The 12087-nt window shown below is 41.7% G+C and overlaps 1 protein-coding gene across 1 annotated transcript in view; it reads right to left on the bottom strand.

Moving 5' to 3' along the window:
* The window catches only part of cntln (centlein, centrosomal protein), a 90251-nt gene that overhangs the window by 56273 nt on the left and 21891 nt on the right, over positions 1-12087 (bottom strand). The window contains exons 10-11 of the mRNA XM_051945974.1: positions 8764-8879; positions 1823-1988 (exon numbers count right to left, since the gene is read on the bottom strand). Coding sequence (XP_051801934.1) covers positions 1823-1988; positions 8764-8879 — 282 coding nt within the window. The remainder of the gene's footprint in view (positions 1-1822; positions 1989-8763; positions 8880-12087) is intronic.

Here is a 12087-nt window from a genome sequence, read left to right as displayed (position 1 = left end):
GAGAGGGAAATGCGAGCCCTCAGCCCTGTTATTATTAACAAGGACAAAGAGAACAGAGAGAGCACACAAACATGGACTGGACACACAACGGCTGTGCACACACGAGCGCGATGCACATCCACATTTCCAGTGTGACAAGTATGGATTTTCCCTAGTGTGGATTATTCACAGAGGACATCTGCAAGACATCCTCAGCCCCTTCAAGCAGCCCCCAACCTCTCAAAAACAAGGCTCTAATGAAAGGGGCCTGACCAGAGCAGTGTTAACTGGTGGAACTAGGAGCTGAGGGAGGACACAGAAGAGTTGTGGGCTGACTGATGGAGGGGTAGGAGGGTGGGAAGGAGCAAGTGGCAGGGCATTAGCCACATCATGGCTTCCCAGGCTCCTTATAGAGTTTCCCCTGGGCAGCCCAGCTCTGGTCATAAGGCCACAGACCCTTGCCCACCGATCAATACACCCCCTTACTCAGGCAGCATACACATCTGTGGACGTTCTCAAGCTGAAAAATAATTACACAGCAACAGCTACTTTTTACTTTTTACTTGAAAGTGTACAGAAGGAAAAAAAGGAGGCCATTATTAAGCGAATTGTTTGTTGTCTGCTGTTAGCCGCTAAGGTCAACATGTCAATGGTATGGCTGCTGTACCCAATTTGAAAAGCATTCTATCGGAAAGAACTGCAAAGGATCAACTGCAGAACAACGAACCGGACAGAGCGAAGTACAGTAGTAAGAGGTTGAAGGTAAGATCTCAAGTGCAGCTGATGGAGGGCATGTTGCTAACTGTCAAAACCAAGCAAAGGACAAAACCACTAAATCATGCTCTGAACTAATGCCCTCATTAATGTGGTCACATTCTTCTGTGCATACGTTTGCTAAATGCCCCTCACCCGGCAGACAAGTAAATGGCACCATTAACTTAGACAGTCATGCGTGTTGTCTGCAGCTTTGCAGAGCATTACTGTCTAGGTGTCTGCCAGTGATGTAATTCAGACACTTCAGATCTGACAAGGAAATGGTGCCTAATGTGTTCCTAGGACTGTGTTCAAAAGGAGATGACCTTTGCATAATCACACACTCACTCACTGGTCAGCTGATGGAAAGAACAGGGAAAGGTACTAAGGAGGACAGGTTTAGGTGAAAGTCCAAATGAACTGGGGAAATATACTCTCCTGGCATTAAAAAAAGAGGAAGTCAAATTTTGAGACCCCAAAAGAAACATAGGTTTGAGGTGAAGATTAACTTTTGCTTGCAGTCAGTCTGAGAGACAAGAAGGACATGGGAATGAAGAATAGTGTGAGAAGAATATCACGGAACATGTGAAGGTTAAAAGACCAATAAAGCTGATTCGTTTAAGGAAAAAACCCTGCTGCATCCACTTTCACCAGAGCAGCTCCTCTCCTGCTGCTTCGCTGCCTACGCACACTCTGTTTGTGTGTGCACACATATATGTATGCGTGTGTGAAAGACACTGTAGGAGAAGGTCATGGAGGAGGCTGTGGCAGCAGTAGTGCAATTGAACCCTTTGCAAACTGTGACTGTTACAGTGCTGCAGACCTCTCTTCAACCCAGCAGTGGATAGCAGCAATTGTAAGACACAGCAACAAGCAGCTCCAATAGGGCAGTCTGGTGTTTCACACTATCAGCGGATGGATACCAGTTTATGCCAATGAACACACCTTAACTAGCAAATGATACCTTTAAGTACCTTATAGTGAAAGAAAACAAAACAGTTTAAAGAGTTTGGGAGAAATAGATAATTGTGAAAAAAGGGGAGAAAGACAAAGATATTATGTGTATTCATATACATTAGCGAGTAATCACCTTCAATTGCAGCAGCTCCTCAAGGTCTTGAATCCTCCTCTCTGCTCCTTCCCTTCTTCCGCTTTCCAACCCCACACTGCTGGCTGGGGACAGAGACCTGGACCGCTGCACAGGTGCACCCTGGGACGGGTAAGCAAAGAAGCACTGGGGTGAGAACTTGAGCACACTTCACTTACATGGACAGGCACAAACCCATGCAGCAATTAACATCTGTAGAAACACTGAGTGAATGCCAATAATGGAATTATCCATGTTCACTCCATTCCCCTCTCACCTTGAGTAAAACATGAACATTGTCTTCTTTGGTACACACATATGCACACACAAACAAACAGGCTGCCAGAGGAATAAAGCAAGCTGGAGCAGCAGTCCACAGAAGCTGAAGGGAGGTTTACTTTTGTGTGTGTGCGTCTGCATGCATGTGTGTTTGGAAGCAGGAGTTGCAAGCTGAGAGCAGCAAAGGTTTCTCCCTGCGACTGGCTAATGAGTATGTTCATTTCCATTTACATTGTTTCTTTGACAATAATGATGTCCCATTAGGGGAGACTAAAGGGGCTATAGATTCCAGAATGTGCTGGGCTTCATTACAAGAGGTGGGCAGGGAGGCCGCTCTAATTGCTCTACTAGGGGCCTCCAGGTTACACTTGATAGGACAACTGGAAGAGCCGCCGATTAGGAGGGGGTGCAGTTTGCTAGCCAGCCTCTTCTGTAGAAATAAATAAAGAAATGAAGAAGTGCTGGGGCCGTGCGGTAGAAAAGCAGTGGGAACAATATGCTAGTGGAATATGAATATGAGAGGATAGGAGGCCCCCTGTAGTGCCAGGCAGGGCTGACCAGATGGCAAGCTAAAATATGCAATGCGACTAAATGCACAACAGTCCTTGAGCAAAAGTGGATGAGGAGCACAGGAGGAGGAGGTGATGGTGAAGTGGGGAGGTTAATGATAGGATAGTGGATCAGTAAAACAACATCCTCCAAAGCTGTGTTTTCATGGACGTTGACAAGTTTTGCTGTCAGTTAATTACAGAACTAAACATTTCAGTCCTTTCTGATTTGGTGACACCTGTCGTTACTACTGAAAACAGCAAGAGTGTTCCAGTGTTCTAATCATAATCAAACATGTATCATCCACTGGGAGAACAGAACGTGTTTTGGGAATATGGATGTTTAACTGTCAATTGATTATTTATTGTAATAATTTAATCAATAAAAATATTTTGAAAGGTAAGACACAAGACGAAGGAAATTTACATCAGAAAATATATAGCATGTTTACTGGCTACTGTTTCATGAGATGGAGGTATAGGTGTGTTTGCTGACCACCCGCCAAAATCCGTAAAATGAGCACACCTTCCTGCTTTCTAACTGCTAACGGTGGTACTAGTGTTGATGAAATCTGAAGCATAAAGGTGTAAAAGAAAAGGTGTCTGGTGGCTGTCTGGTTTAGCTAGCTACCTGAGGCTCATGCCAACACTAAACAAGGATTCTCGAAGGCAAATGCAGGCTGAAAGCTGAGGGTCTGTCAGCAGAGAGCAGCTGTAGCTGCTAACGTTCAGCAGGAGCAAGACTCTGATTACCGGCTTTCACAACATTCAAACTAAAATGATGGGGCAACACTCTGCTTAGAGAATAAATACATTTTAGAGGTGACAGATTTCCTGGACAAATAAAGTTGCTGTGACAATATTAGTGGACATCTGTTCCAGCTGAGCAGCTTTCTCCAGCAGCTGGATTCACTTCAGCTACAGGGAACATGTAACTTCATCACATAGATCAGACATAAGGTTTACTTTAATATTAAACCGCTGGAAACAGTTTAATTATGTTAGAGGATATTTAAAGATGAAAGATTGCTGCTCGGTTGCATTTTGTTAGGCCAATCACTGTACAGCAATTTTAAATGAAGTCATAATTTTTTGTTGTTTAATTTATAATTTAGTACCCTCATCTTTAAGTCAACTCCTCTTTAAATTCCATTTTGTCAGGAATCAAAAAATGTTAGTGGTTAAAAACTTTTTTTTAACCACAGTATGAGAAAACATCCACTGAATTTCATTAATTTAAACTGAAAAAGAGCAACTCATACATCTGTTAAAAGAGCACAAGACAAGGTTGATATAACATGATCAGATGTTGTTGTGAAATGGTAACACTGATATGCATGTAAGCAACTGATTATGATTTGTTTGCATTGCTGTCAGTAAACTACCTTGTGTACAGCTCCGCAATTGGAATCCTTCACATAAAAGGCAGACTTTACCAGAAACAGTGAAAACTACTGTGTAGAGAGGTATCTACAGAACTGAAGTACTGTACACTTGATAGGAGCTACTGAAAAATGCTACTAATCATGTTTTTTTTTAAATATTATAACTAAGTTTTTTTAACTATTGCAGAATGCATATTTAAAAAAATCTTCTTCTGACAATAATGTATATGCATGTAAGCGTGTTTGGGAATGTGCCCTGGGGCTACAGTTGACTCCAGTGACCTGGTGCGCCAGGTTCTGCTAACATGCCTGCATGGGTGCCAACCATGTGTTCTAACTCAGCCTTAATGACTCTATGCAACTAATTAGCAGATTGATCTGCATATTCCTGATGAGTGGCAGGCCAACTGGCTTAGTCTGTATGTACAACGGGGAAACACAGGGGCCAAAAGGGGGAATCCAAACCAACTAAAAGCTCTAAACTTAAAAGTAAAGATGACTAATTACAAAGTATGACTTTCTGAGGATGAACTCTAAATTGGTTTTCAGGTGAAAATACATTTTGTGGAGGATATATGTAGCAGTGAGCTGAATGACAGTCATTACTGTTTCTCTGTGGGGGAGAATGATAGGTGATAAATTGCTTTGTGCTTTGTCTGAAGGAGTGTACAAGAAAAATGACATGGTGACACTGACAAATGACTGAGATTTGGTACAGATGTCCTCCCTGTTTGAGTTGGACCCTGGTCTGCTAAAGCAACCCAGACATATGAATGCCTTTTGTTTGTATGGGAAAGTTTATACTCTGGCACTGATGTCAATATTCCACAAAACAAGCCTGAATGATAAAAAGCAGAGAGCATGAGGCAAAGAAAGATGTCCCCGCTGTCTACCTCAGCTCAGCAGCTGGTTGGTGGCCATGAACTGACCTGTGCACAGCAACCCATAATGGCTCTGTAAACATGAGAGTGCAATGCAGACGGAGTCGCAGAGGGCATAGAGTAAGAGGAAAATGAGGAGAAAGGCCTTTATCTAAATAGAGTTTGTATGCCAGCTAAAGCAAAAGTTTTATTTACTGAGAGGTCAGAGGAGCAAAGAAAAAATGTTTCATCGTTCGCCTTCCTTCTCCCTTCACCTCTCCTCCACTCTCTCTCCCTCCATTTCCCAGAGAGAGGGGTCACTGTCATCAATGGGCTTCTTTATGACTGCAGTAGCATGTTATGTGTGTGTCTGGAGCTCTCAAGATAAACTTGTTCACGTTCCCCGGTGAAATAAAATCTGCACACAAACACAGGACAACACATATGTAGCCAGACATACATACACACTTCAAGGGGTAAATGTGTGGGTGCACACAAAGCTCAAACAATGTACACAATTACAAAAAAATATATATTAAAGGGGGACATTTTTTCAAAAGCCCTACACTGGAGCCACCTCACAACAAAATGGCTGGGTGAATGTAATGCATTGCTTTTAAAACCAAATAAGCTTTGATTCTAAGTTACATCCCTGCTCAACAGTTGACCACTCAAAGCAATATTCTGTTAGATAAATTAGCAAATTTATCTTCCAAGACAAACTCCAAGTGGTTTTAAATTGAGTTAATATTAATAAATGTAACTTCTGATTGTTTATTATTTCAAATGCATATTTTTCCAGATAAGTTTCAGTTTCTTCATGAAGTCCACACACATTATTTCCTTGGAAAACAAAGAAGTGTCTTCCCAAACAATCAACATCATTTTATTATTTACTATAAGCAGCAAATTGTGAGCCATGTACCACTGTGAGCTGCTCGTTGCCTCCGTCAATAACCACATTTCACTTAGGGCACTTAGTAGAACAGCTGCAAATTGTTTCCTAGGTGGTAGCAGTAGGCTGCACAGAAGGCTCGTTTCATCACTTTTGACCTTGCAGATTGCTATTACTGTTTAAATGGCATGTAATGAAGCATAACAGGTGTATGGTTTCTTTGGACCATCATCATATTTGTATGTTAAGCATCCAACGGTGACAACTACTGAAAACGTTTGTGGTTTAATGCTTAAGTTAAACATGATTATGATGTTAGTTGTCTAAAAGTATAACCCTTAGGTTTTACAACTCTACAGTCAGTGGTGAGTAGGAGAATCACATACTGGGAGAGTCGCGTGAGCACTCCACTGTTATTTGGTGAAAGAAGAAGGTGTGCAGTACTGGCAGCCTTATAGAGTTCAATGTTGTGTACACTGTGTTCCAAAAGTTTGTTCTCCAAGAAAAACAAAAGCTCAAAGACTGAATATGCATATAATTAATTCAACAAGAAAAGCAGTCAGAGTGCGCAGTACTCCATCAAGACTGCTCAGTCGTATCATTTCCAATGGATGAAATCTTGAGAAAATTCATGGTCTGCAGCAGTCGATTGTAGTAGATCGCAATCATTGATCGTCAGCAGGCAGCTGATGTAGTGTTCACTGGTTGTCATAGTTACAGTGACGTCGTGCTGCTTTCTCACAATAATACAGAAATATTCACAACCGTGGATCCAGACTATAGCCTCATCACTGCCAAAATCTAATCACTTGGTCCTTGTGCATTTCTGACCTTCCTGAAATTTCACTGAAATGGGTTAATCTGTTTTTTTAGTAATGTTGCGAACAGACAGACAACCAATGGCAATCGTCACATACTCCGCTGTGTTCCTTGGTGGAGGAATAACAGTATTCTTCCCTTTCACTTTGATCACGGCTTTCAGTCGTTCAGGAATGGAATGTACGAGCTTCTGAGTGTGGATCGTTCTGTCTTCCCCCACTCCCTCACAGGTCCAGAGTTGAGCTGTTTCATGGTGGTCGGTGGTGGTGGGGTATATATTGTGCATTAACAGTGGTACTTGAGGCACAATGTGCAGCTCTGAGAAACATGAAGTGACATAGCCCCAAACATACTTGGCACTAATTTCGCTTGCTCAGAAGACGGTACTTTTTCACCATCATCTGTATACAACTACAGCTGTTCTGACTGTTGGTGTCTGAATAAGTAGAGGGGTTTCATCAGAGAAAATCCAGTACTCCCAGTCTTTTGTTGTCAGAGTTCTGTACTTCTTTGTGAAAGCCAGTCTCTTCTCCTTCTGCAGTATGTTGAGTCGCGGGGTACGTTGCTTCTTGTAAGCTTTCTGCTCAATGTTCTGTTAAGTAACGATGCACAGCACTCTTAGAAATATCTTTCTCCAAGATTTTTCAGCCTCTGACTGAGTCGCCGGCATGACTGGTGTCTTTTACCCTTGGCCTTTCTCATCAGATCCTTGGCTCTTGCAGTTAGGCCAGATGGACGTCCAAGTCTTTGAAGGATCTTCCTTTGTTGTACCTTTGCCACCACTTCTGCACCCAGCGGCTACTTCTGCAAAGGGCTTAAGCACCTGCTGAAGTTGTTCCTGCATTTGGAAGAGCAATGGCCTGTGCACAAATCTCTCTGAAAGAGAAGCTTTTCCACCCTTACTCTTGGCCATGGCAATTTGGTTGTGAGTGTAATGCGTTTTGGTCAAGCAAGACATTTATGTACTGAGACTGACCAGTGTAACCCATTTTGTTGACAAACAATCACACAGTGGGAGAACGAACTCTGGATACGGTGCAGTAATAACTCAACAATAAAGGAATAAATCACAATGTGTTCAAAAACAAACTGATTTGAATCTAAAATCATATCTAATAAACTTTAACGCAATTGAATTATAGCCCGTTGTTCTTTGCACTGTCAGTTTTGTTCCCTTTTTCTTGATTAAAATCTTCTCTATAAATGTTGGCCGAGCAGCTGTGATATCATCACGTACACATAAAATCTAATTGTAAACATATGTATGAGTGAATGTGTGAGTGTATGGTGTAGTCAGGGGCAGAATACTATAGTATTAATCAGTAACTCTTGGGACTGCATTTCATAGTCAGCAAGTTAATTCCAATTGATAAGGACAACAGATGCACCGATTACACTTCAGTAATCCAATTATGATTCATGTTATAATCAGTCTAATTAAGGATCAAAAGTTATTGGGTGAAAGCTGCATTACAGCCCTGCTTTGATTTACTGTAACAGAACGAACACACGCACATTCTTAATAATAAATTGTCGGTGAATAACAACAGACTGATTATATGTGCGTGTGAGCTTGTGTCCTTGGGCAATACAGCAGACCTGTAGAAAGGCAAGAATATCAAATGATGTCAATACTATTACTTATTTTGCACAGTATAATTAATTACATGTATAAAGTTCCAGACTAGAAGCGCTTCAGTTTAAGACATAATGAGGACAGTGGTATAAATCAAACAATGTGTCTTCAGGCCAGCTTCGAGTGAGTGAGGCCATCTAGAAACATGTCCTGCCAAACTTATGAGTTGAATACTGAGAAGATCAAAGCTCTTTCTTTTCATAATGTACTGCTGAAGCGGTAAATTAGCCAGTGCCTGAGCCCAAGGCATGCGTGAACCAGCAGCACACGCCGACCTGGTCACAGTAGGAGGGGCATCTGTGTGTGTGTGTTGGGAAGCTCAGGACAAAGGTGGCAGAGGCTGGGTCTGAAAAATCACATGATTCTCAACAGGACCGTTTCCATTATATCCCTTGTCTATGACTTTGATCTAGTCTGAGCAAATGGTAATGATAAGTGTGGTCATGTTAGCTGCTCACCCACGTGTGTCTTCGAAATAATTGCCAGTAGTGTGGGCTGACATACCTGCTCTTCTGACAGAACTAGTAGATCTGTGATGGAATTCTTGTCTTCTGGCCTGAGATCTGAACTTCGAGTGGAGACCTGGTCAGAGTTCGGGCCAGACCCCTGAGCTCAGCAACAGACTGCTCTGACACTGCCTGGAATGAAAAAAGAACAGAGTCTGTGAGACAGGTGAATAAGACTGTCGATAGGTAAGAGGAACTGGTTTGGTGACACCTGTTTTTTGTTAAGCATATTCTAGAAAACCAGAAGAATTGCCTACAATGTCTCCAAAATTGAGCAATTCAGCAGTAATATCTCGTGTGATCTGAGCTTTAGCAGATCTCAAGGGGCTACAGACAGGTCATTAATAATCAACAGTGTGTGACTTGTCAGTGTACCTTGAAAAATTTGTTCATGATTGTTCAATTCACTGTAGGAAAAAAACAAATGTAGAGAACACATACTGCTCTGACTGCTTCGTAGTAATATCCACTGTAGAACTGATTTAATTTTGTTGGCAATTATTAGAAAATCAAAAAACATTAAAACAAACAAGATTTTCTACATAGAACATATAATGGTAAATTAGCAACTGTCATATTGTGTTAAAATTATTTCAAGAATAGTTGACAAAGGTTTCAATATGGCACATGATGCAAAGCCCAACCTGGTGCAACACATAGACAGAAACAACAAAGTGTAAAACATTTCTAATGCAGCAAATGGGTAATTTAAAGATTGACTGTTTCTGTACACCTCTTACATAGCAACGACAACAAAGACAACTAAGGACAAGGATTAAAGTCAGCAAACAACAGTTGTATACACACCACAACTATGCACTTGCATGTGTACATTTCTATTGTACACCGTGCATGTATGATTGTATAATGTACTAACTGGTGCAAAACTTAGGTCACGTAGAAATGTCCTTGTTTTGAAAAGAATTTTTTTTCCATTGAAATTACAATAAATGAATAAGAAATAGTCTAGACATTGTTAATGTGGTAAATGACTATTCTAGCTGGAAACGGCTGATTTTTATGAATATCTCCATAGAGTACAGAGAACATTTCCAGCAACCATCACTCCTGTGTTCTAATGTCAGCTAATGTGTTAAAAGACTAATAGATGATGGAAACCTGGTGCAGTTGTGTTAGCACATGAATAAAGTTCAGCGCTTTCATGGAAACATGAAATTGTCTAGGTGACCCCAAATTTTGAAAAGTAGTGTATATCTCACTTTAATCTACAAAACTTTTGCTGCTGTTGCTATGAACATTCATGTAGCCCATCATAATATTGTGCATATATATGCTTCAAGGCTATCATGAATTTTGTTTTAAAACAGTTGCATTCCATTGCCAAGGACATGTGCTGATATACAGTGTGTATGGATAGTCAAGTTCTCATCGTGGCATTAACACTCGTACACCCACATATCGTACACCCACATACCTCTATCACCTGCAGATATTCACACCTGTCTCTTCTTTAATCCTTAATAAAAGTGTGAACACTGAGGAGAACAGCCTTGCCCATGCTGTCAACAACACTTCCACTCAACATCAAATCAAAAGTCTTTCGACCAACAAAAGCCTTCACAACTGTGTTGTACAGGGAGGCCAGGTTGTGAAGAAACCACACAGGATGTCATCACCTTTTCTCCCAACAAGTCCTGATTGCATTATCAGAAACCTGGCATCTGGGCGTGACCTTGTTAACTGCCAGGGTAATCAACTTTAACCAAAGGGGAGGAGAGGGGATGATAAATTATTAGTGAGGAAGATTTTGTTCATGTTTTATTAAATTGGCCTGTCAAAGGGGGTTGGTCAAATTATCTGGGGCCTCGTTTATTGGAGGCCGGCCATATTGGCGCATCTGTTACAATTATTTATAATTTCCAGGCAGGCAGGAGGATGGAGTACATTTTTCGGCATCAGCCACATAAAGCAATTTAGAAATTAACTAATGTGGGAGTGTCTGACTTCTTTTCCTCTTGCAATCTTTCTTGTCCCCATCCTGATTTTCATTCAGCAGAAAACAGAAAAACGCAGAAACCATAAAGAAGCAAAGATATAAAAGGGAAAAAATAAACATATTACAAGCAGCTTAGCGAAACCAACAGACGGGGAGCGAGCATGAGGCTAAAAGAGAAGAGAGAGCATGGCAGTGTGTGGTGGGGAACAAAAAAGAGCAAGAGATTGGAAGGAGGCTGAGGAGGGAGGGAAAAAGAGAAAAGCCGGTCTTGGTAATTACTGAACACGATTAGGTTCTTGGGGGAACTTGTCTGGCACTCGCGGCCTCGCTGGTGAGGATGCGCAGGCAGGACCATATGGAGCGAGGCTTGTGATTGTGCTCCCTGAAGCTCGTGACCCGTCTGCTGCCGAGCCCTTGAGCTGAATTTGAAATGAGACTTGCCAGGCCTAATGTTCATACACATGCACCATTTATGCCACAAAACAAATCTGATCACTGTTAATTATGGAGTAGCTATAATCAGGAGGGGCCCCCACCCCACACACACAAACACACACGACAGCAGCATGAATACACAACACAAGCTCACACGATCACATCCGCACACATCTGTGGAAAGAAAGTGATTGGATAGGCCTGAGAAATGAGGGCTATAAGGTGCACGCTCCCCACCAGGACAGGTGCACTTTGTATTCAAGATGGTGATTCTTCAAGGAATGTGTGTGTTTATGTATGAGCATGTTAACTGATAGCACAGTGGAAAGGGACCTTTGCAGAAGGACAGCATACAGAAAGTTGGACGTAGGTGCATCTGTGTTCTGTGTGTGTGTGTGTGTGTGTGTGCGTACAAAAGCCCTGAGTCCTCCCACACAGTCTGCTTGACCCGGGTGTATGTGCTCGAGCGAGTGAGTGGATGTCTCTAAAGCGGCACATGGCTGTGCTTCATTAATGAGGCGAGCTGTGCTACACTGAGGTTCTCATCTAATGAGAGCAGTTGAGCTTGTAAAACACACCACTGGCGTCTATGTCATTAGTATGTCTCCAGCCCTGGACATGGTCCAGCTCCAATACACATTCATATCCAAACTCAAATTGACATACTATTTATCGATTAACACACTCCGCATACACAAGAAGAGTAGTTGATAAATACTGTATTATAAGAATCAGGCTAAAATTTGCAGGCATTATTTGATCCACAGTACATTATTTTTTACGTCAATAAGTCAAACTGAAGTATCTGAGAAAGAGAGGCATGCAAATACAAGCAGCAAGTTGCAATAAACGCTTAACGTACTCTGAGGGATGTCCTGAGAGTTGCAGTAAAGGGGAGGTATGAGTCAAATCAAAACCCAAGAGAAAGTCAACAGAGAGATATGACAC

Source organism: Acanthochromis polyacanthus, chromosome 3 (assembly GCF_021347895.1).
Source record: "Acanthochromis polyacanthus isolate Apoly-LR-REF ecotype Palm Island chromosome 3, KAUST_Apoly_ChrSc, whole genome shotgun sequence".
Classification (NCBI taxonomy): domain Eukaryota; kingdom Metazoa; phylum Chordata; class Actinopteri; family Pomacentridae; genus Acanthochromis; species Acanthochromis polyacanthus.
Note: the sequence above shows the minus strand (reverse complement) of the source record. Positions and strands in the feature narration are given on the sequence as shown.